Source organism: Geotrypetes seraphini, chromosome 10 (genome assembly GCF_902459505.1).
Source record: "Geotrypetes seraphini chromosome 10, aGeoSer1.1, whole genome shotgun sequence".
NCBI classification, from domain to species: domain Eukaryota; kingdom Metazoa; phylum Chordata; class Amphibia; order Gymnophiona; family Dermophiidae; genus Geotrypetes; species Geotrypetes seraphini.
The window spans coordinates 141,269,040-141,294,924 of record NC_047093.1 but is presented as its reverse complement, the minus strand read 5'-3'; the positions used below and the strand labels follow the sequence as shown (position 1 = coordinate 141,294,924).

At 47.4% G+C, this 25,885-nt stretch overlaps 1 protein-coding gene across 1 annotated transcript in view; it reads right to left on the bottom strand.

Annotated features, from left to right (window-relative positions):
* The window catches only part of GRIN2D (glutamate ionotropic receptor NMDA type subunit 2D), a 70,279-nt gene that overhangs the window by 13,222 nt on the left and 31,172 nt on the right, over positions 1 to 25,885 (bottom strand). The window contains 1 exon segment of the mRNA XM_033962397.1: positions 23,945 to 24,070. Coding sequence (XP_033818288.1) covers positions 23,945 to 24,070 — 126 coding nt within the window.

Below are 25,885 nucleotides of genomic sequence, written 5' to 3'. Positions count from 1 at the left end.
CTGTCTCCCGCCTTAGCCCGTAGCGAACGCTTGCTTCAGGGCTCTCAACATGTGCGTGCCGGCTTCCCTTCTCCCCCCCCCCCGGACATAACTTCCGGTTTCAGAGGGAAGAGAAGAGAAGCCAGCACGCACACGTTAGAGCCCGGAGCATAAGTTCGCTACGGGCTGAAATCTCCAAGCCGGGGTTTTTTTTAATGTTCAGCAGCAGCGGCAGCAGCAGATGGCAGCTGGGCGGACCACCCAGCTAAAAGGCCCTAGGGAGAACACAGAGGAAGGTTGATCGGCCCAGTAGATCAGGACGGCAACACGAGTCTATCATGGAGCCCGGGATGGGCTCCGCGATCGACTCACGTTGCCTTCCTGAGCTACCGGTCGATCGCGATCGACGTATTGGGCACCCCTGGTCTAGACCCTTCAGCACGCTGGTTGTAGAGTGGAGTTTTCCAAGCTAGAACCCTTGCTGTATTGAGACTAGGGTTAGCATGGGAAAATGGAAAGTGAAGGAATGGCATGATTTATTGCATCAGCCTCTCTCCTCAGATCACTCCCTTCTTTCCCCATCTCGCTCAGCCCTCTCTCCATGCTCTCCTCATGTTGCCTTCCACCCCGCCCTCCTCTCTTCCCCACACGCAGGAGGCCCCTTGAAGGATTATCCTGCCAATTTTCCACTTGTGTTCAGAAAAGTTCTTATCTCCTCCCTAATTAGTTTAGCCTATTCTCTCCTGATCACTAACAGAATATCATAATCCCCAGAGAACCTCGGTTGGTGAAGGGAGCTGCCAGAGGGATCTTGAACAATTATCTCAATCAGATGCAAATGAAGAGAGAAAACACAGACGCACACACGCATGTACATTCACAGACACACAAAAAAAATATAAGTCAAAACACCTCTACAGCTCTCTTGATTGAGATATATATATATTTCTGTTAGATATTTATGGCACATTCATAGACACACATGTGGACATTCACATATACATTCATAGACATACATATATACACACGTGGACATTCACATGCATGTGTACATTCATAGACACTCAAGATTATATAGCATATTTTATGTTAAACTTCTAATAAATTAGACTATAATTGGCGGCACTGAGAACGCTGATGGCGCCATTGAACTGATAGCCCCAGCACAAATACTAACATACACTCCTTCTGAGGAAGCCGTTTTTGGCGAAACTCAGGTCTGGGTAGGGGAGTGATATGATTTTAAACGCACGGAACGCTTTATTATTCACCTCGCAATGAAAACAAAAATGAAAAAATAGTACCTACTGGTCAGACTGACTGGGTTGAAACATGATAGAATTTACAACATAAAGAAGATAAGTGATTTTTACTTCTGGTCCATTATTATCATCATGGTATTGTTTCCAGTGCAGAGTATTACCGGTATATATCTATAGTAATATATCACTATTAGGAAGAAAAGTGTGATGATGGTCCCAACTTGTTTTCTTAATGGTTCGCAATTGTAGGAAGCACTTTGACACTGAATCCTTTTCACTATTTATTAATAATTTATTAGAAGTTTAATGTAAAATATGTTATATAATCTTGAGTGACTTAATCATTGAGCATATTATCATATTTTTTGATCGCCTTAATATTTATAACTACATTCATAGACACACACATACACATGTGGACATTCACATATACATGTGTACATTCACAGACATATACATACATGGACATTTACAGACACATAGTATATGGATTTTCACATATACATGTTTACATTCACTGACATACACACACACGTGGACATTCATATATACATGTGTACATTCACAGATACACATACATGCACATGGACATTCACATACATGTGGACATTCACAGAGATACACTTACGGGGACATTCACATGTCATTCATAGACACACGTGGACATTCACATATATATGTGTACATTCACAGACATATACATACATGGACATTTACAGACACACAGTATATGGATTTTCACATATACATGTTTACATTCACTGACATACACACACACGTGGACATTCACATATACATGTGTACATTCACAGATACACACATACATGCACATGGACATTCACAGAGATACACACACGGGGACATTCACATGTCATTCATAGACACACGTGGACATTCACATATATATGTGTACATTCACAGACATATACATACATGGACATTTACAGACACACAGTATATGGATTTTCACATATACATGTTTACATTCACTGACATACACACACACGTGGACATTCATATATACATGTGTACATTCACAGATGCACACATACACACACATGAGGAAAGTGTGGTACAGTGGCTAAAGCTACAGCCTCAGCACCCTGAGGTTGTGGGCTCAAACCCATGTTGCTCCTTGTGACCCTGGGCAAGTTGCCCCCTGTACATTACATAGATTGTGAGCCCACTGGGACAGACAGGAAATAATGCTTAAGTACCTGAATAAATTCATGTAAACAATGTGGAGCTCCCCTGGGAGAACAGTAAAGAAAATTGAATAAGTAAATAAATTCACATATACATTGTACATTCAGAGACGCTCATAAACACACTTATGTACTCAAATCCACATATATGTTCATTCACACACATGTACACTAACAGACCCATATAAATATACATTGCATTCTCAGACACACTCACATATACAGTACACACAAACCTACATGTACACTTAAAGACCCATACAAATACACACAAATATATGTGTACTTTCACAGACACACATAAAAAACACACTCACACTATACATTGCACACGTGTATGTGCTTGTGCGTCTGGGAGATACACACTACCTACCACGCCTCTGGTACAAGCTATCTACCCATATTAGATCATTAGAAGGTCTGCTGAACTTTAGGAAAGCAATAAAAGCCCACTTCTTCCCTTGACCCTCTTAGGAGACCACACCAATCCAAATTTCTAACCATGCCTCATTGTGTCATACTGTCGCCTCTTCTCTCTCACCCTATTATACTATAAATCGTATCTTCCATGCTATACTTGCCATACTGTGTCTACCATGCTACAATTTCTCACATTATGTCTGCTACACAGTGTTTGCCGTTCCATGTCTACCGTGCTAGGCTCCATCATACTAGGTTAGCCACGCTTGTAATGCCATGTTTTGCTATGTCTCACCCTACCATGTTTTTAAACAAAACTCTTTCACAATGGTAAGATGCACTATATCAGATGATATGTTAGTAACACAGTACAGGCTAAATGAGCATTTTCAAACGGAGGAAAAAGCCTCAGATAAGGGCCCTCCCACCTCCACAGTGGTGGAATAACAGTGGTGGAGCGTTCACCTCACTGGCTAAAAAAACCTCCTTTAGATGAAACAAGCACTGTACTGTGTTATAAATGGCTTAGAAGATATCCAAGATAGATGAAAAAATAAATTCAACTTATCTTCTGTTAATCAGTACACCAACGATGGCCAATGTTTCATAATTATTATTAATTTGGGTATTATTAAGAAGGGTATTACAACCAGAATGAAGGAAGTCATCATGCCGCTGTATCATGCGATGGTGCGCCCGCATCTGGAGTACTGTGTCCAATATTGGTCACCGTACCTCAAGAAGGACATGGCGATACTTGAGAGGGTTCAGAGAAGAGTGACAGAAATGATAAAAGGTATGGAAAACCTTTCATACGCAGACAGGTTAGAAAGGCTGGGGCTCTTTTCCCTGGAGAAGCGGAGACTCAGAGGAGACATGATAGAGACTTACAAGATCATGAAGGGCATAGAGAAGGTGGAGAGGGACAGATTCTTCAGCTTATTGGGAACTACAAGAACAAGGGGGCACTCGGAGAAATTGAAAGGGGACAGGTTTAGAACCAATGCTAGGAAATTTTTCTTCACTCAGAGGGTGGTGGACACCTGGAATGCGCTTCCGGAGGATGTGATAGGACAGAGTACATTAAGGAGATTCAAAGAGGGATTGGACAAGTTCCTGAAGGATACGGGGATTGAGGGATATAAGTAGAGGTAGAGATAGGATTATGAAAGGGTATAGATTGAAGGATAAAGGGGACTGAAGGGTTTTAGACAAAGGATCACCTTACAGGTCATGGACCTGATGGGCCGCCGCGGGAGCGAACTGCTGGGCACGATGGACCTCTGGTCTGACTCAGCGGAGGCAACTTCTTATGTTCTTAATTCAGCTGCCTCAGGGTGTAACGAATCCGATCAAACTTTAATCCGGACGCTGAACGCGTCTCAAGCATCCGTGTTTGTCATATTATGTTTGACCATGTTTTGTTAACTATGGGCTCCTTTTACTATGCTGCGGTAGCGTTTTTACCACACGCTGCGGATTAGCGCGCGCTGCCCTCCGCGCTATGCGGAAAAACTAACACCAGCTCAATGGAGGCGTTAGCGTCTAGCGCGCACGGCATTGCAGTGCTTGCTTTAAAACTCCTAGCGCAGCTTGGTAAAAGGAGCCCTATGTTTTTGTCATCTGTGTCAGACAATGTCCTGCCATCGTTTTGTATAAATACACTTTATTATGTATGTAAACTTGTAACCTGTTCTGATCGGATGAGAAATAAAACCAAATTAATTCATAAAATAAATACATAATCATAGACACAGATGATAACATAACAATGTACAGTCAAACCTCAGTTTGCGAGTGTTTTGCAAGACGAGCAAAACATTCTCGCAAATCTTGTCTCGCAAACCGAGTGCAAAGTGATGCATTTAGGCAGAAAAAACAAAGAACACAAGTATAGTATGTCAGGTGTAACTCTGGGAAAGACTGAACAGGAAAAGGACCTGGGTGTACTGATAGATAGGACCCTGAAACCGTCGGCGCAATGTGCGGCGGCGGCGGCAAAGAAAGCAAATAGAATGCTAGGCATGATAAAGAAGGGAATTACGAGTACCGTATTTTCATGCATATAACGCGCGCGTTATACGCGTTTTTACCTACCGCGCATACCCCTCGCGCGTTATATGCGTGAGCGCGGTATACAAAAGTTTTTAAACATAGTTCCCACCCCGCCCGACGTCCGATTCACCCCACCAGCAGGACCGCTCGCACCCCCACCCCGAACGACCGCTCGCACGCGCTCCCACCCGCACCCGCATCCACCATCGGAGCAAGAGGGAGCCCAAGCCCTCTTGCCCGGCCGACTCCCCGATGTCCGATACATCCCCCCCCGGCAGGACCACTCGCACCCCCACCCCGAACGACCGCTCGCACGCGCTCCCACCCGCACCCGCATCCACGATCGGAGCAAGAGGGAGTCCAAGCCCTCTTGCCCGGCCGACTCCCCGACGTCCGATACATCCCCCCCCGGCAGGACCACTCGCACCCCCACCCCGAAGGACCGCCGACTTCCCGACAATATCGGGCCAGAAGGGAGCCCAAACCCTCCTGGCCACGGCGACCCCCTAACCCTACCCCGCACTACATTACGGGCAGGAGAGATCCCAGGCCCTCCTGCCCTCGACGCAAACACCCCTCCCCCCAACGACCGCCCCCCCCAAGAACCTCCGACCGCCCCCCCAGCCGACCCGCGACCCCCCTGGCGACCCCCACGACCCCCCACCCCCCTTCCCCGTACCTTTGGTAGTTGGCCGGACAGACGGGAGCCAAACCCGCCTGTCCGGCAGGCAGCCAACGAAGGAATGAGGCCGGATTGGCCCATCCGTCCTAAAGCTCCGCCTACTGGTGGGGCCTAAGGCGCGTGGGCCAATCAGAATAGGCCCTGGAGCCTTAGGTCCCACCTGGGGGCGCGGCCTGAGGCACATGGGCCCAACCCGACCATGTGCCTCAGGCCGCGCCCCCAGGTGGGACCTAAGGCTCCAGGGCCTATTCTGATTGGCCCACGCGCCTTAGGCCCCACCAGTAGGCGGAGCTTTAGGACGGATGGGCCAATCCGGCCTCATTCCTTCGTTGGCTGCCTGCCGGACAGGCGGGTTTGGCTCCCGTCTGTCCGGCCAACTACCAAAGGTACGTGGAAGGGGGGTGGGGGGGTCGGCCAGGGGGGTCGCGGGCCGGCTGGGGGGGCGGTCGGAGGTTCTTGGGGGGGGGGGAGGGGGGTTTGCGTCGAGGGCAGGAGGGCCTGGGATCCCTCCTGCCCGTAATGTAGTGCGGGGTGGGGTTAGTGGGTCGCCGTGGCCAGGAGGGTTTGGGCTCCCTTCTGGCCCAACTACACAAAGGTACGGGGAAGGCGGGTGGGGGTGTCGTGGGGGTCGGCCAGGGGGGTCGCGGGTCGGCTGGGGGACGGGCGGAGGTTCTGGGGGGGGGGCGGTCGTTGGGGGGGGGGGGGTTGCGTCGAGGGCAGGAGGGCCTGGGATCCCTCCTGCCCGTAATGTAGTGCGGGGTGGGGTTAGGGGGTCGCCGTGGCCAGGAGGGTTTGGGCTCCCTCCTGGCCCGATATTGTTGGGGAGTCGGCGGTCCTTCGGGGTGGGGGTGCGAGTGGTCCTGCCGGGGGGGGGGATGTATCGGACGTCGGGGGGGGGGCATCAGGCTTTAAGGATGGGGACAGACCTTCAAGGGGGGACAGGACTTCAAGGGGGGACAGTGCACAGAAAGTCAGGGGGGGGTGAACGGAGAGTCGGGACAGCGCACGGAAAGTCAGGGCAGTGCACGGAAGTCAGGGGGGGTGAACGGAGAGTCGGGACAGCGCACGGAAAATCAGGGCAGTGCACGGAAGTCAGGGGGGGTGAACGGAGAGTCGGGACAGTGCACGGAAAGTCAGGGCGGGCGAAAGGAGCGTCGGGCATCATGCGCGTTATACCCGTGAGCGCGGTATACAAAAGTTTTTGTACATATCATCGTGATTTCTGCGCGCTATACCCGTGTGCGCGTTTTACACGGGTGCGCGTTTTACACGGGTGCGCGTTATTTGCGTGAAAATACGGTAGATCAGAGAAAGTTATAATACCGCTCTACAGAGCCATGGTCAGACCGCACCTGGAATACTGCGTCCAGCATTGGTCTCCATACCTAAAGAAGGATATAAAACTGCTAGAGAGGGTGCAGAGACGTGCAACGAAGCTAGTGAAAGGTATGGAGAACCTGGACTACGAGGAACGACTTAGGAGACTGGGATTGTTCTCCCTTGAGAAGAGGAGACTGCGAGGGGATCCGATCGAGACTTTCAAAATACTGAAAGGATTCGACAAAACAGAGCAGGGAAAGCAGTTATTTACAATGTCCAGTGTGACATAGACAAGAAGACATAGACTGAAGCTGAGGGGGGACAGGTCCAGGACGAATATCAGGAAGTTCTGTTTCACGCAGCGAGTGGTGGACACCTGGAATGCTCTCCCAGAGGAAGTAATTGCAGAATCCACTGTTCTAGAATTTAAGGGTAAACTAGATGTGCATCTCCTTAACAGTGGCATAGAGTGATACGGGTAAGGGTAAATTAGATGCACATCTCCCTTGAGAAGCATACGGTGATATGGGAACTAAAACTAGGCCAGGGTATACCTGGTGGGGCCTCCACATGTGCGGATCACCAGACTTGATGGACCTAGGGTTTGATGCGGAGATGGCAATTCTTATGTTCAACCCCACCCAGAACCGGCATCGCTCCCCCCCTACTCGCAAAGGCCCCACCGCTCAAACAGGCACCCCCTCCCCCCCCGCCTGAACAATTTGAAACTTCCCCACCCACCCCCCCCCCCCACCCCCGTCTGGCACCGGCAGGCAGCCCACAGGATGTGCCGGTGCCGCTTGAAGAACTTCCTGCCTCTGCCGGGCCTTGCGCATGCTCAAGGCCTTCTAATTCTCCCTCTCGCCGAGATTCTCAGCGAGAGGGAGAATTAGAAGGCCTTGAGCATGCGCAGATGCATGCTCAAGGCCCGGCAGAGGCAGGAAGTTCTTCAAGCGGCACTGGCGTGTCCTGTGGGCTGCGTGTCGGTGCCAGACGGGGATAAGTTTCAAGTTGTTCGGGCGGGCGTGTCAGTTCTGTGGGGGGGGGGAGGCTTTGCGAACAGGGAGGGGGGAGCAGCGCCGCTGGCCTCGGGGGGAGGTTGGGGGGGGGTGGGAACGTATCAAGCGAGTTTCCATTATTTCCTATGGGGAAACTCGCTTTGATATATGAGTATTTTGGTTTACGAGCATGCTTCTGGAACGAATTATGCTCGTAAACCAAGGTTCCATTGTACTTTGTATACCACAACTACCTCTCAGTTCTGTGCAGTTAAAAAAAAAGTTATCAAACAAATATGTTTTTAGCAATTTTCTGAATTAGAGCGTAATATAAAATTGCCAAAATGTTTGTCCCATAGACTTCTATTTAAAAATTGTTTGTAAACACAGCCCCTTATAGAAGGAAAAGCAAATAATCGCGAGTCCCGTGTAGGGCGTATTCTATTGCCAAATTCAAAATGATCAAGAAGATAACTAGGTATAAGACCATGCAGTGACTTAAAGCAGATACAACCAAACTTAAACAAAATTCTCGCCTCTATCAGCAGCCAATGCAGTATTTGATAATATTTCGGATTCATAGACAACGGCGCCAAAGACAAAGGCGCGCCCAGACAATTGAGCGCAGCGCGGAGGCGCACGCCGCTCAAAATTACTGTTTTTAGGGCTCCGACGGGGGGTTTTGTTGGGGAACCCCCCCCCACTTTACTTAATAGACATCGCGCCGGCATTATGGGGGTTTGGGGGGTTGTAACCCTCCACATTTTACTGTAAACTTAAAACTAAAAACAGGGAAAAAGTTAAGTTTTCAGTAAAATGTGGGGGGTTAAAACCCCCCACACCCCCCACAACGCGGCGCGATGTCTATTAAGTAAAGTGGGGGGGTTCCCCCCCGCCCCCCCCCCGTTGGAGCCCTAAAAACAGTAATTTTGAGTGTCGCGCACCTCCGCGCTGCGCTCAATTGTCTGGGCGCGCCTTTGTCCCGGCGCGCTTTTGACCTGACACCATATTTCGACACATGATCGAATTTTTCCAAATTGGATATTAATCAGACATGGTATTTTGAATAATCTGCATCCTCTTAATGTTTTTCTTGCCTATAGATAAAATAAATGATGTTACAGCAATCCAGAGTACTTAGGATAAGTGTCTGTACTGGGAGCGCAGACACAGAGAAGTATACACAGTTTCTTTCTCTCACACACACGTCTAAGGATATACACACACAAACATGCATAGGCACACAGTCCCTCTCGCCCACACCCATACAAGGTGCACATAAATACACACACACATTCAGGTACGCAGACATATGTATTTCCACAGTCTCTTTCACTGTAACCAGCAAAAGAAAGGAGGTACAGGTTGTTGGTGAGGCCCCACTTGGAGTATTGTGCTCAGTTTTGGAGGCCATCTCTGGCTAAGGATGGAAGCGGTCCAGATGGAAGCGACAAAATGGTATGGGGCTTGCACCAAAAGATGTACAAAAAGAGACTGGAAGACCTAAATATGTATACAGTCGTATACCGTATTTTCACGCATGTAACGCGCCCGTTATACACGATTTTACAAACCGTGTATAACCATGCGCGTTATATGCGTGAGCACGTTATCCCCTTTTTTTTACATAGTTCCCCCCGACGTCCGATTCCCCCCCCCCCCCGCAAGACCGCTGGCACCTGCACCTCAAAGGACCGCTCACGCTGGAACACGAACCCGCACCCCCACCCCGAAGGACAGCCTCCCCACCCCCCCTTCATGTAGAAGTTTCCTACCGTCGTCCTGCTGCTTCCTCTGCCGGCGGTCCTGCCCCTTCTCTTAGCCCTGTGTCTACGCTGCTTCCTCTTCCGGCGGTCCCGCAGGGCTAAGAGAAGGGGCAGGACCGCCGGCAGAGGAAGCAGCAGGACGACGGTAGGAAACTTCTACATGAAGGGGGGGGAGGCTGTGGGGGTGCGAGCGGTCCTTCGGGGTGGGGGGGCGGGTGCGTGTTTGAGCGCAAGCAGTTCTTCGGGGTGCGGGTGCGATAGGTCCTGCGGGGGGAGGGGTGAATCGGATGTTGGGGGGGGGGGACAGGACTTCAAGGGGGAGAGGAGAGTCAGGGTGGGCTAAAGGAAAGTCGGGCTGGCCAGAGGAGAGTCGGGGCGGGCTAAAGGAGAGTCGGGTTGGCCAGAGGAGAGTTGGGGCGGGCAAAAGGAGAGTCGGGCAGCGACGGGAGAGTCGGGGTGGCATGCGCGGTATACAGGTGTGCGTGGTATATAATATTTATTTACATAAATTATAGTTCCCTGCACGCTATACCCGTGTGCGCGTTTTACACGGATGCGCGGTATATGAGTGAAAATACGGTACATATTTTCCCTGGTGGTCCAATGAGAACCACAAGTCTCATGAGAACTTACGGCAGTGTTATAGTCAGCGGTGCAGGGCGGAGCGGGAGTTCTAAAAGCTTGCTCCTGCGTGTGCCGGCCCGGGTGCGCTGCTGGCTTCTGACATCGTCAGAAGGTGCTCAGGCAGGATACACTGCTGAACCACAAGGGAAAAGGTAGGCGGGGAGGGGTAAAAACTGTAATTAGTATGGGCTGTGGAAACGCATCGTAAAGTCGAACGGTCGCATGTCGCATAGGTTGTAAGTCGACGACCTGCACTCTAGAGCAGTGTTCTTCAACCTTTTTACACCAATGGACCGGCGGAAATAAAATAATTATTTTGTGGACTGGCAAACTACTAGGACTGAAATTTTAAAAACCCTGTTTCTGCCCCGTCTCCGCGAGCTTGGTCCCCGCAAACCATCTGATCCCATCCGCACAAGCCTCAGTTATGATTTTATATTGAATGTATTTTATTAAAGTATAAAAAGATACAATATTCTGTACAATTGTCATTTTATAAATACAAATAATACAGAGCAAGGATCAACAAAATCCCTGTCTCCCCTCACCTTCACATATATCCCCTCTACTACCAAGAAAACTGAACAAGCCAAATTATTACAGAATGCTACACAGAAATATCATGCTAACAGAATACTGCAGTCACACATGACAGGAATAGTGTTAGGGGAATGCCCCCTGGTCAGAGAGAGCCCTAAGCCAGCTGGAAGCTAAAGAAGCACTGCCTTGACTTTGCAGTCCCCAGTTATGTCTAACACCAGCTCTAGCAGGATATATATTTCAAATCTGATATATTCTAATCACAAAATAAAAATAAAATTATTTATTTCTACCTTTTGTTATCTCTGGTTTCTGCTTTCATCTTCTTTTCACTCTCTTCATTCCAGCGTCTGCCATCTCTTGTCTCTTCAATCCAGCATCTGCCCCTTCCATCCACTGTTTGCCCTCTCCCCCTTCCATATGGTATCTGTCTTCTTTCTATGCCCCTCTCCCCTTTCCATCCAGCCTGCGCCCCCTCTCTCCTTTAGAAACATAGAAACATAGAAAAATGACGGCAGAAAAGGGCCAAAGCCCATCAAGTCTGCCCACTCTATTGACCCTTCTCCTTGATTTTGCTCACCACCCCCTGCCCTTACCTCATTAGAGATCCCACATGAATATCCCATTTATTTTTGAAATCTGACACGCTGTTGGCCTCAATCACCTGCCGTGGGAGTTCATTCCAATGATCGACCACCCTCTCAGTGAAGAAATACTTTCTGGAGTCACCATGAAATTTCCCTCCCCTGATTTTCAGCGGATGCCCTCTGGTGGAAGAAGGTCCTATAAGACGGAAGATATCCTCTTCAACCTCGATACGACCCGTGATATATTTAAATGTCTCGATCATGTCCCCTCTCTCTCTTCGTTCTTCAAGTGAGTACAGCTGCAATTTATTCAGCCTTACTTCATACGGAAGATCTTTGAGCCCCGAGACCATCCTGGTGGCCATCCGCTGAACTGACTCCATTCTCAGCACATCTTTCCGGTAATGTGGTCTCCAGAATTGAACACAATATTCCAAATGAGGTCTCACCATGGATCTGTACAGTGGCATTATGACCTCTGGCATCCTGCTGATAAAACCTCTATGGATACAACCCATCATTTGCCTTGCCTTAGAGGAAGCCTTTTCCACCTGATTGGCAGTTTTCATGTCATCACTAATGATTACTCCTAAATCCCGTTCTTCCGTGGTCCTAACTAAGGTCTCACCATTTAACGTGTAAGTCCTGCACAGATTTCTTTTACCCAGGCGCATCACTTTGCATTTTTTAGCATTGAAGTTAAGCTGCCAAGTCGATGACCATTGTAGGTCCTGTGTCATATTGTCAGGCATAGTGCTTTTACCTACTATGTTGCACAGTTTGGCGTCGTCGGCGAACAATGATATTTTTCCTCTGATCCCTTGGGTCATATCACTTATGAATATGTTGAATAGGATTGGACCCAAGACCTTTTTACATGATTCATTCCAGCTTCACTGCTCTCTTCATTTTTCTCTCCTACACCAGATCTAGCATCTTTGTCCCTCTCTGCTTATTTCTCTGCTGACCCCTTCCCATCATCAATCTCTCTACTTTCTCATCCCTGTCTCTCCCCTTCCCCTCCTCTAATCTCCCTGCCAGCTGTTTCCTTCCTTTTTTCCTTCTCCCTTCCCTCCTCCTCCTGTCCAGCAGTAACTCTCTTCCCTTCCCTTTCCCTCCAGGTCCAGTAGCAGCTGTCCCTTTATTTTCCCTTGTCCAGCAGCTTCCCAGACTCTTTTCCCTCCTCCTCTCCCAGCAGTATCTCTCCTTCTCCTTCCTTCCAGGTCCAGTAGCAGCTGTCCCTTTTTTTTCCCTTGTCCAGCAGCTTCCCAGCCTCCAACAGTGACTTTCTCCCCTCCCAGCAGCTCTCCGTACTTGCCAGCGCAGCGATTCACTAAGGCAGCCTTGGGTCCATTGATGGGTCGCGCCGCATCTGAGGAAAGAGGAAGTTGCTTCATCAGAGGCGGCCGTGACTCAGCAAAAGCCCCAGTGCTGCCTTAGTGAATCGCTGCGCTGGCAAATACCGACAGCTACTGGGAGGGGAGAAAGCCACTGTCGGAGGCTCCCCATGATCTCACCGGCCCTGCGCAGACCGGCAGGAAATTGCAGCTCATCGATCTCGCCGGCCCTATGCGGACCGGCAAGAATTTTCTGCGGACTGGCACCGGTCCACGGACAGGCGGTTGAAGAACACTGCTCTAGAGGACAGGGAAGATATGATAAAGACTTTTAAAAACTTGAAACATCTCTACAGCTATCTTGATTGAGATATATATATATATTCCTATTGGATATTTATGGTATATTTACAGACACACACGTGGACATTCACAGACGCACACATACACATATGTGGACATTCACATATACATGTGGACATTCACAGATGTACACATACACGCACATATGAAAAATGGTAAAACTAGAGGGCATAAGTTGAGGTTTCGGGGGTGGCAGACTTAGGAGTAATGTTAGGAAATTCTTTTTCACGGAGAGGGTGGTGGATGCCTGGAATGCCCTCCCGAGAGACGCAGTGGAGAGGAAAACAGTGACAGAATTCAAAAAAGCATGGGATGAACACAGAGGATCTCCAATTAGAAAATGCATGGTATAAAACAGACTAAGGCTGGTACTGGTTGTCCTGTATATGGTGATTTGGTTTAGGACGACCTGGGGAGGGCTTTGATAGAAGCTCCAGTGACAGGATGGTTAGAATAGGCTGGAGTGGGCTTCAGCGGCAGATCCAGCAGTGAGAATCTTAAGACAGTAACGGGCAGCTTCTAGGGTCTATTGCCCAGAAATATTAAAGAAAAAAAAAAAGACAATTTAACCATGAATGTGACTATTGAGCAGACTGGGCCAGGCTGTCGTGGTTTACTATGTTACATAGACACGTGTCCTGAAATAACCACAGGCAGCGCTGAAAGGACATGCTCTCTCAGTGGGGAACACATATCCTGATGCCAGCTCCCAGCCTGCTCTGCCCAAGGCACTGGGAACTCACTCTGAGACCACTCTCATTAGCTAAGAGGGCTTTTCATCTGCACTGCTGGAAGGAATTTTAGCCTTGTGTGGAGAGATGTGCCAAGCGTGGCCTGAATTTCAACCAGAAATCTGAGAGGGGGAGGGGGGCCACGCGGCCCTCAACCTTAAATTGCTGCAAAACTGGAATCGGGTGGAGGAACTGGAATCACATCCATGATTCATAAAGCAAAGATAAAGACAGCCTGCAGAGAGACAGATGAGGTGTGTGTGTCCTCCCTTCCTCCCCCCCCCCCCCCCGGTCCCATCTTTACCATCTATATCAACGATCCCCAGCTCCAGGACTGAAACAAAGGGACTCAGACACCAAGGCCTGGATTCTATAAACTGTGCCAGCAGCGGCAGCGGCCGTCTTAAATACAGCCGCAGATCACCTGTCACCTGATGGCGCCCTTTAGAGAGTCGTACCTTTGGGAAAGGTAGGCAACGGAAATGAAGGCCAGGGTTTTTAAGGCCTGCCTTTCACGTGGATGGCGCCTTTGGAGGTGCTTTACGACGCTTAACGCCACTAGCCACGCCTACATTAATGTTAGGCATTGTAAATTTTTTTAACTAAAAGTCCTTTTAAGAACATAAGACGTTGCCTCCACTGGGTCAGACCAGAGGTCCATCATGCCAAGCGGTCCGCTCCCGCGGCGGCTCATCAGGTCTATGACCTGTGAAGTGGTTCCTGACCATTTCTCTAACATTTTTCCAGTTAGGCGCCATCGATAGAATATGGGCCAACATGCCCACCGTGTGCAGACACTCGGTTCATTTTCAACGCTTCTTCAGCGGAGGATAGTGAGATTTCTAGAATCGAATGGACTGCAGGACCCGTGCACGTGCCCCTTCTCCATGCCTTTTAATCGTGGCACAAGCAGCGATGAACTTTGGCGCTTTTGTCACTTCTGGGAAGTGACATCAGAGAAAGCGCTGAAGCCAATGCGGGCACAAGTTTGTTGCTGCTCACACCGAAGTTAAAATGGTACAGGGAAGGGGCACGTGCCCGGCAGGGGGTACGGGGAAGAGGGTGGGAGAAGGGCACCACCACCGTAGGCACCGGTCACCCTCGCTACGCAACTGATGGGAGGGGCGCTAGATATGGTGTACTTGGATTTTAACAAAGCTTTTGACATGGTATCTCCTTGACATTAATGTACTATTACTACTAATCACTTAATTAGGGCTTTTTATAGTTTGTAACTGTATTTTTATTGAATGATTGTACTTTGCTGATTGTCCAGCTCCTCTTAGTGTAAACCGCCTAGAACTTCTGGTTATGGCGGTATAAAAGAATAAAGTTATTATTATTATTACTTCCTCCATCAAAGGACCCAGACTGTCCTACTAGGAACTCACAAATCTCGCCCCAAGCCTATAAAATATGGTGTTCCTCAAGGCGCCCTTCTATCCCCCCTCCTATTCAACCTCTACATCAGGCCTGTCATTGATATAGCGCAGAAATATAGCATTAAAATCCACTCTTATGCAGATGACATCCAGCTGCTCCTCCCACTAGGCGAGAACCGATCGTCCCAAATTACTAACCTCCAACATTGCCTCTCTGATATGAAAACTTGGATGTCAAACAACAAACTTCAACTAAACGCCACTAAAACAGAACTCTTATGGATCAGAAAAAAAAGCACCAAATTCACACGTCCTACCCTAGCATGGGACTCCACTCTACTAACGGCAACAGATCAGGTACGCAGCCTAGGAGTAACCTTAGACGGACACCTATCCCTATCTGCCCACATATCCCAAGTAATCTCCACCTCCTTCTACTACCTCCGCCAACTGAAAAAGATCAAACCCTACATCTCCACACCTGACCTCGCCCAACTCCTCTACGCATATGTCCTCTCCAGAATGGACTACTGTAACTCCCTATTCAATGGACTAACCAAAAATAATCTCAAACGCCTCCAACGTGTCCAAAATGCAGCTATCCGCCTCCTACACAACCTCAACTACCATGATCCCGTCTCCCCAGCACTCTGCGCTGAACACTGGCTCCCAATTAGCCAGCGCTGTGCTTTCAAGGCCCTAGCAGTAGCCCACAAGAGAATTTATGCCACCACCCCCCTCCTACATAAAATCTAAGCTTCCCATCTACACCCCCACTCGCACCCTCCGCTCAAAATCGGAAATACGCCTATGCATTCCCCCTGGAAGGTCCCTCCTCTCAGAAACTGCCCGCAAACGATCCTACAGCCACTTCATCCCACATCTCTGGAATAAACTCCCCCCCCAACTCAGGCAACAGAACTCTTTATTGACATTCCGTAAAATGGTAAAGACCCTCCTCTTCAACTAAAGGTCTCCCTCAGTCTACACCCCCCCTTAAACCCCACCTCTCTCTTCTCTCCCCTATTTAACTTCTCCTAAATTTCAGTATAGTCCTCTCTTAGTCTGTACTCTGATAAATTGTCTATACTCTGAAAAATTGTCTGTAGCCTGATAAATACTGCTCAATCTTGTATGTCCAAGCATCTAAACCTATTGCACATTTATTTGCCTAACTACTTCTACTGTGTATGTTTACTTGTAGACCGTTCTGAGCTACTGGGAGAACGGGATATAAATCTAAATAAATAAATAAAAATAAATAAATAAATAAATAAATATTACGTATATAGTGCTGAAAGGCCTATGCAGCACTGTACATTTTGACATTTATAGATAGTCCCTGCTCAGAAGAGCTTACAATTAGAGAATGACACAGTGACAGAATTCATCACCGTTCCCGTCTCCGCGATAAACAATCTTCATGTCATTCATTAAGGAGAGAGGGAAGAATCAGAGTATAAATGGCCACAACCACTGACTCGCAAGCTTTGCTTTGAAGAATGCTGGTGTAGAAGGACTGAGGTTGAAATAGACACAAAAAAATGACATGGGATTATTTCCCGCGGTTATCCGCGGGGACGGGAACGGTGATGAATTTTGTCACTGTGTCATTCTCTACTTACAATCTAACTTAGATAGACATGACATATAGGGTTGGGGATGCAGAACCCAAGGTGAGAGGAGTTTGGTAGTGTTCAAGGCCCAGTTAAAAGCCCACCTCTTCGAGAGTGCTTTCAACTCCTGAGACGGAGCCCGCCCTAGGGATTCGGGCAGCTTGTTCCAGGCATATGGTGCAGCAAGAGAGAAGGGCAGTTGTACAGGGAGGTGAACCTTTTTCAAATCAAGGAAAACTCCAGAAGGAGAGGACATAGGATGAAGTTAAGAGGTGATAGACTCAGGAGTAATCTAAGGAAATACTTTTTTCACAGAAAGGGTGGTAGATGCGGGGAGCAGTCTCCCAGAAGAGGTGATGGAGACAGAGACTTTGTCACTCTGAATTCAAGAAAACATGGGATAGGCATGTGGGATCCCTTAGGGAGAGGAGGAGATAGTGCAGGGATGTCAAAGTCTCTCCTCAAGGGCCGGAATCCAGTCGGGTTTTCAGGATTTCTGCAATGAATATGCATAAGATCTATTTGCATGCACTGCTTTCAATACATATTTATTGGGGAAATCCTGAAAACCCGACTGGATTGCGGCCCTCAAGGACCGACTTTGACACTTGTGAGATAGTGGATGCCGTGGGTGGGCAGACTGGATGGACCATTTGGCCTTTATCTGCCGTTGTTTCTGTGTTTCTAACCCTCACCCTGCAAGAGAAACAAAACCTGCGAGAGACCAGATGCAAATCACAGGGACCTATAGAGAGGTCTGGGAAACACAAAAATGAGGATTTTCCATACTCCCCCCCCCCAAAAAAAATAACTCTAAAACAAATCTAGATTTTACCTAAATAACCAAGAAACAGTCAGCCAACACTATGCAGACCCCCATCCTGAGAGAAGTGAGAGTGTGTTGCAGTGGTTAAAGCTACAGCTTCAGAACCCTGAGGTTGTGGGTTCAAACCCATGCTGCTCCTTGTGACACTTAATCCCCCCATTGCCCCAGGTACGCACCGGGACAGAGAGAGAAAACTGGGAGAACGGTATAGAAAATTGAATAACAAAACAAGTGCTTTGTAATGCTACGGCTCACCATTCCATGTTTTGTCATATTATGTTTTACCATCACTATCAGACAATGTTTGCCATGCCATCTTATTTATTTATTTTTAGTACAGTCAAACCTCGGTTTGCGAGTAACCCAGTTTGCGAGTGTTTTCCAAGACGAGCAAAACTTATCTCGCAAACCAAGCGTTGACTCCATTTGTGAGCACCCCCCCCCCCCTCGAGAGGGAGAATAAGAAGTCCTTGAGCATGCGCAGATGCATGCTCAAGGCCCGGCAGAGGCAGGAAGTTCTTCAAGCGGCACCGGCACATCCTGTGGGCTGCATGCCGGTGCCAGACGGGGCGTAAGTTTCAAGTTGTTTGGGCAGGGGGGGCCGGTTCGCGCGGGGGCCTTTGTAAGCGGGGGGGGGAGAAGCGCCGCTGGCCGTGGGGATGGGAGGGGTGGGAACGTATCAAGCGAGTTTCCATTATTTCCTATGGGGAAACTCGCTTTGATATACGAGTATTTTGGTTTACGAGCATGCTTCTGGAACGAATTATGCTTGTAAACCAAGGTTCCACTGTATTTATATACCACTTATAGCCTAAGTGGTTTACATTCAGGTACTCAAGCATTTTTCCCTATCTGTCCCGGTGGGCTCACAATCTGACTAATGTACCTGGGTCAGTAGAGGAAAGAAGAGAACGGGGAGAGATGATTGAAACATATAAGTACATCAAGGGACGCATCGAGTCAGAAGATGATATCTTCTGGCTCATGGGACCCTCGACCACCAGAGGGCATCCGCTGAAGATCAGGGGAGGGAAGTTTCATGGTGACTCCAGGAAGTACTTCTTCACCGAAAGAGTAGTGGATCAATGGAACAGATTCCCACTCCAGGTGATAAAGGCCAGCAGCGTGACGGATTTTAAGAGAAAATGGGATACTCACGTGGGATCTTTAAGGGAGTAAATTCAGGGGAGGGGATACTTGGAATGGGCAGACTTGGTGGCCTATAGCCCTTTCTTCTGCTCTTTTCTATGTTTCTTTGTGGCTTGCCCAGGGTCATACTATGTCTGAGAGTGTGCACTGCTCCTTACATTCAAGGTTTTATTAAAATTTGATTTGATCGCTTATCTAATTTCTAAGCGAGTTTACAATATAAAAAGAAAAGAAAGAACAGAGCATGACAATAAAAATGCCATTAACACATACAGAAAGAAAACAGTTACAAAGAAACTTCAACTAATACTTGGCATATTAAAAGGGGACAAATGAGACAGACAGACGGGAGACAAAAGGAAATAGGGTTAGAGATACAATTTGGATAGGAACGAAAGCCAAATAAGGAAAAAACCAAAAGGAAAGGGGTCATTGCTGCTTAATTCCTTACTATCTATCTAATGTACCTGGCGCATTGGGGGAGGGGATTAAGTGACCCTGAGCAAGTCACTTAATCCCTTCATTGCCCCAGGTACATTACATAGATTGTGAGCCCACCAGAATAGACAGGGAATAATGCTTGAGTATCTGTATAAATTCAGGTAAACCATTCTGAGCTCCCCTAGGAGAACGGTATAGAAAATTGAATGAATAGTGTGAAAAGTTCCAGCCTCATAACCCGAGCTGTTATTGTGATGTCATAATGCCTCATTCCACCAATAAGAGCCAACCTCATCAGTGATGTCACGGTGGCTTCATTGTCCTTCACTTGGCTCACTTTTACTACATTTTGATTTCTAGAGTGGTGCAGTGGTTAAAGCTACAGCCTCGGCACCCTGAGGTTGTGGGTTCAAACCCATGCTGTTCCCTGTGACCCCGGGCAAGCCACTTAATCCCCCCCATTGCCCCAGGTACATTAGATTGTGAGCCCACAAAGACAGATAGGGAAAATGCTTGAGTACCTGAATAAATTCATGTAAACTGCTGAGCTCTCCTAGGAGAACCGTATAGAAAATTTAATAAATAAATCTGATAAAAAGATACTACAGGAAAATTATCTAAAAGCCCAATATACAATAGAGAAAACCCTAGAAAGATACAGTGGTGCCTCACACAACGAACTTAATTGGTTCCAGGAGCAAGTTTGTTATGCGAAAAGTTCGTTATGTGAAACGCGTTTTCCCATAACAATACATGTTAAAAAAAATAATTCGTTCTGTAGCATAAAATATGCTAAGATGACATAAAAAAAGATAAATTTTTTGTTATTATTTTTATTTAGATACATCTAAAAACATAATTGTTTTTTAAAACAACACACATTTTTTAAATTTAAAGACAGACTAAGTAGAGTCTAATTTTACAGTGAGAGAGGGCAGAGTCTCAGCGGCAAAAACTGGGACTTAACTGTTCATTTTTTTTTCTAGCATCGGGGAAGCGGCGAGAGTAGCTCCGCCCCCCCCCAACGCATCAGCAGTAGGCGCCGGGCCCCTGCGAGCCGACGGTCCGCCACTGCACAGGGAGCCAGGCGGAGAGAGGGCAGTTAAGCGCAGTGCCTGCGCGGAAGGATGCGGCTCGGGCGACTTCGTTGTGTGAAACGAAGTTCGTTGTAGGAAGCAAGACATGAAGTTCGTTGTGCGCAGCGTTCGCTGTGCGAGGCGTTCGTTATGCGAGGCACCACTGTACAGCCCTTCCCCCGGTAAAACTACTATTAAAATTATTGAATAGAATCACTTGGACATATTTTGAACAGTACTATTTAGCTAACTAAAGCACAGTTTCAGGTGTCTAAATCTTTGAAAATCAGCCCCAGAGTATTTTCCCAAAATTAGCATTCTTAAACTTAGGCCTTCTTTTACTAAGGTGCGCTAACCGATTAACGCGTGCTAAACGCTAACGCGTGCATGTTAGTTTATAGACGCGTTAGCGTTTAGCACGCGTTAATCGGTTAGCGGACCTTATTAAAAGAAGGGGGCAAGGCTCCGAAAATGAAAATTCATTACTTCGGTTTATGAGTCAGTGCACTGAAAATCAATGCTCAGCACTCAGTTTTCCCCCGCCCTAAATTCATCCCTGGAGCCACCTAAATTTAGAAACTCGTCTCTAGTCAGTTTTCAAAGAGGTTGATTTAGGTGCCTAATTCTCACAAATAGAGGCCAAATTCCTGGGCTAATTAACCCCTGTCTCCACTACTGTAGCCACACATATTCAAACTGCAGGTCAAGAAATATCCCTGAGGAGGAAAGAGAGAGAGATGAAATTACATAGAAGGGAGGGATACAGAAGAGAGACTGAGGGAAATAGAGGAGAAAATTTAGAAAAGGGGGTGGGTGGAGGAAGAAGAGGAGAAGAGAAAGAAAAAGAGGGAAGAGTGAGGTGGAGAGCGAAAGAGACAGAAAAGGAGGGATAGGAAAGAGACTACAGATGAGGAGAAAGGACAGAAAAGAGAAAGTGAACGAGAGAGATAAAAAGACAAGAGATACTGTGGGACGAGGAAAGAGGAGAAGGGATAGAAAAGGAGGAAGTTGAAGAAAAAAGTGAAGAAGGAGAGAGAAAGAGACAGAAAAGGAGGGATAGGAGAGAGACTGCAGAAGAGGAGAAAGGACAGAAAAGAGAACGCGAAGGAAGGGGAGAGAGAAAAAGAGTGAGAGAGACAAAGAGATACTTTGAGAAGAAGAGAAGAGATAGAAACAGAGGGAAGAGAGAAAGTGAACAGTTGAGAGAGAGGGAGAAAGGAAAAGAGAGCAGGAAGAGGGAGACTGAAAGAAAAAGAAAATGAAGGAGAGGGAGAAAAAGAGAAGAAAAGAACAGTGGCATACCTAGCATATATGGCACCCGGGGCCCATTGTTTTTTGACACCCCCCCCCCCCATTTGTATGAAAAAAATAATTTTTAGTAACAATCCAAAAGTCACACAAGAGTGTACCTAGGAAAAGGCAGCATCATACATACTGTAGTGAGCACCAATACACCCATTGTAAAACTAAACAAGCCAGATTAGTACAGATCAATCATGCAGTCAATCCTAACAGAAAACCATGTCTTTCAAACACAAAAAACCCCTTCGCCTAGTATGGAATATGTAATCACAAACTAACCCCTCCCCCTTTTACAAAACTGTAGTGTGGTTTTTAGCCATGGTGGTAGAATTCTGAGCATCCGAGCTGCTACCATCACGGCTGGCGCTAAAAAACACTCCACAGTTTTGTAAAAGGGGGGATAAAATAGAAATACATAGACAAAGGTTAAATTGAACCAGCAAGAAGCTGGACTCTGCATACAATGCAATACCTCAGAAACAGTGACATATGTCTCCTAAAGCAATAAATAAATAGAAAATTTTTGTTCTACCTTTGTCTTCTCTGGTTTCTGCTTTCTTCATCTTCTTGTTACTCTCTTCCTTCCATCCACTGTCTGCCGTCTCTCTGCCCCTATATGGCATCTTCTCTCCTTCTATGCCCCTTCCAGAAACTGTATGCATCCCCCTTCCATCTCTCCTTTCACCTCCATTGGTCTGGCATCTCTCTCCTCTCCTTCCCTCTCCCACACCTCTCCTCTGCAATCCCTTTTTTCCCTCATTTTCCTTTTCAATTTATTTTCTGCATCTGTCTAGATTACGTTCTTACTACCCTCTCATCAATTTCCTTTTTTACTGTCTACCTACAGCTCGCCACCTCTTTCCCTCACCCCCTCCAGTATTTCACTAATTCAATCCTTTTCCCCCATCATGTGCCCTCCTTTTATTTATCACCTCCTTCCATCATGTGCCCTTTTTCTGTACCCCTTCCATCTAGTACCTTCTCCTCTCTCTGTCCACTTCCATCTAGCATCTTCTCACCTCTTTCTCTCCTCCTATTTCCTTCCTGTATTTGCTCCCTTATCTCTCCCATCTGCACTTCCATCTAGCATAGGCTCCCCCTCTACCCTCCCCACTACCATCCAATGTCTGCCCTTTCTCTCTCCATCCACCCCTCTTCAATTAGCATCTACCCCTTTTATTTCCCTCCAATCCAATTCCATTCAGTATCCTTTCCCCTTATGCCTCTCTCCCCTTTCCCTGCACACCAATTCCATCAGTACCACCCTTCCCCCTTTCTCCCCCACCACCATTCTTCCATATCAGAAGTCCTGCTCCCTTCATGCAGCAAGGTCCCGCGATGAGTACGTCTGCTGGCTCTGCTCCGGAAGAAAAATAAGTTATGTTGGAGTGGGTGGATCCGGCAGATGCAGTCATCACAACTTCCTGCGTCTGCCAGGTCCACCCCCTCCAACGTAACTTACTTCTTCCAGAGCAGAGCCGGCAGACGTACTCATCGCAGGACTTTCCTGCACCTCAGCGCGGCTGCCGACTCTGCTCCAGAGCAAGTAAATCGGAAGGGGTGCACCGGCAGCCACGCTGAAGTGTAGTTCTTTCTCAACAGTAGTCAGGACACAAACACAAACCTCCAGAAATAAAACATTTCGGACCGCTATGCACCCCCCTAGGCCCTGCACCCAGGGCGGACTGCCTCCCCGCCCCCCCTTGGTACACCACTAGAAAAGAAAAGAGTGAAGGGGAGAAAGACAGAGACAGGGAGAGAGACTATGGGAAGAAGAGGGAGGAGAGAAAGTTAAGGAGTGAGGGAGAAAGGAAAAGAGAGCAGGAAGAGAGAGACTGCAAGTTAAAGAAAATGAAAGAGAGGGAGAAAAAGACAAGATCAGAGTGAATGGAGAAAGAGACAGGGAGAAAGACTGTGGAAAAAAACATAAGAATAGCCTTACTGGGTCAGACCAATGGTCTATCAAGCCCAGAAGCCCATTCTAGTACCTGACCAAAACCCAAGGAGGAGCAATATTCCATACTACCGATACAGGACAAACAGTGGTAAGAGGGAAGGGAAGAACAAGAAGAGGGAATAGAGAAAGTGAAGGGATGACAGAGAGAAGAGAAAAATGGACTGATTGAAAAAGAGAATAGGATATGAAAAGGAAAATAAAGTCATTGCAAACAGGAACTATAAAATGCTTGGATGTAAGAACAGCAGTAAAGGGGAAATCGGGGGGGGGGGGGGGCAGGGGACAGAAATATCAAGAAGGATTGGCAGTAGGGAGGGGAGACTCACGCTTGCTTGCTGCCAGGCTGCGGTTGTAGCCCACCGGGCTGAAGTACTCAAAGATGAAAACCGTGACAGCGACCACAGTCAGGCACATAACGAACATCATGACCCAGACGGCTGGGCTGTAAGGCTCTGTAAGAAAGAGAGGAAGATTTTCCATTAATATTGGGGCTCCATCACTTCTCGGTACCGATGCACTAGGCGGTGAGACCCTGAAAGAGTGAGACAGAAAGATGCTCCCAGCATCCACTGATTCAGACCCGTTTGGGTGAGATTGGGCAGTCCTCTTCCATCTACCTAGAGCTGTCTTTGTAAAGTCCTAAGATTGTAAGCCTCCTACGCTAAACAACTCTACTCAGTGGGAAATAAACGGCAAGGAAGAGCTCCTATCAGGTTATCTCCTGCTGACCAAGTGTTCCCTGGATTCTCATCTGCTGCCGCTGTACCACTATATGGTTAGGGCTGGGGTGGCCAGGAGCCAGGAGAAACAGGTCTTAATAGACTCATATCTGAGAAGAATTGTTTTCCTGAATATGGCCTTGCTCCTTTCTCACATTGTGCCAAGGCTGACTGTGTTTTTATTTATTAAAAGTAATATACTGCTCATCCAGAAAAATCCTTTTTTTTCCCCTGTGGCTCACAGTAAAAATATTTATAATATAAAACTCGTAACATGAATTAGCCATCTCCCTACCACTGTACTTCCAGAAAAAAAAAACCCCAAATAAAAAAATATAAACCCCCAACCAAATGACTTCACCATAAAAACTCATATCATAAACTATACAAACACAAACCTCCAGAAATAAAACCCAACCAAATGAATGCAGGCAGATGTTGAAGAAAGAGGAGACAAGAGGTGAAAAGAGGAGAAAGCGAGAGAGAGAGGGACCGAGTGAGGATTATTGAGATAGGAAGAAGGAAAACGAAGCAGTGTGGAGAAGCAGGGAGGAGCTGGGGAGAAGAGATTGGTAACAGCTGATGGGGAGAATGAAGAGGAGAAGTGAGGAAAAGGCAGGAGACAAGAAGGAGAGGTACAAGAGGGAGGGGAGAGTGTGAAGTTATATGGAGCCCACTCTCAGTTTCATCAATTCGGTGCCAGGAAGACAGAAGGAATGACTTCCTCCACCAGTGCATTTGGCACCTTGTGATCCAGTACCGACTAGTGCTGCCCGATCAGGGAAAAAAATTTCGATTCGATTCGGCCTATTGAATCGATTTTTCGATTCGATTCAATTTTCCTGCCCAATTGGGTGTTTTTTAAACACATCTTGGTGGGTTTATTTTATAGCCTCTTCACCCCCTTTGCCCTCTCCTACCCAAACTGGCAATGTGGTGTAAACAAAATAAACAAACAAAAAATACTTTTTCTCTCTCTGTTAAGTGCTAACATTTGCGGTCTAACACCACCTCTGGCAGGATACACATTTCAAATCTGACATATTGTAATCACAAAACAGAAAATAAAATTATTTTTTCTACCTTTTGTTGTCTAGTCATTATTCAAATCTTGTTGGTCCCTGGCTCTGGTTGTCTTCTGATAACTTGCTTGCCAGGATCTCCTTCTTTCTTCTTTCTCCGTGCTAACCATCCATCTTCTATTTCTGTCCTCCCCTTCCGTTTCCCTTCCTTCCCCCGGAGGTCTGGCATCTTTCCTTTTTTTCCGTCTCCATCCACAGATCCACCTTTTCTCAATTACCCTTTCATCCAGCATCTCTCCCCCCTTTCCCACCACCCCAGGGTCCACCATCTCTCCCTTTCTGTTCCTTTCATCCCTAAATCCCATTGTCCACCATCTCTCTCCCTCTCCTCTGTTCTTAGACCCATTATTTCTTCCCCCCAAAGTCCGGCATATGCACATCTCTTTGAACCCCCTCCCCTTCCGTCTCTCCCTCCGTGGACTTCTACCCCAGGGCCCCCTCCCCTGAAGACCTGCACCCCCCTGAA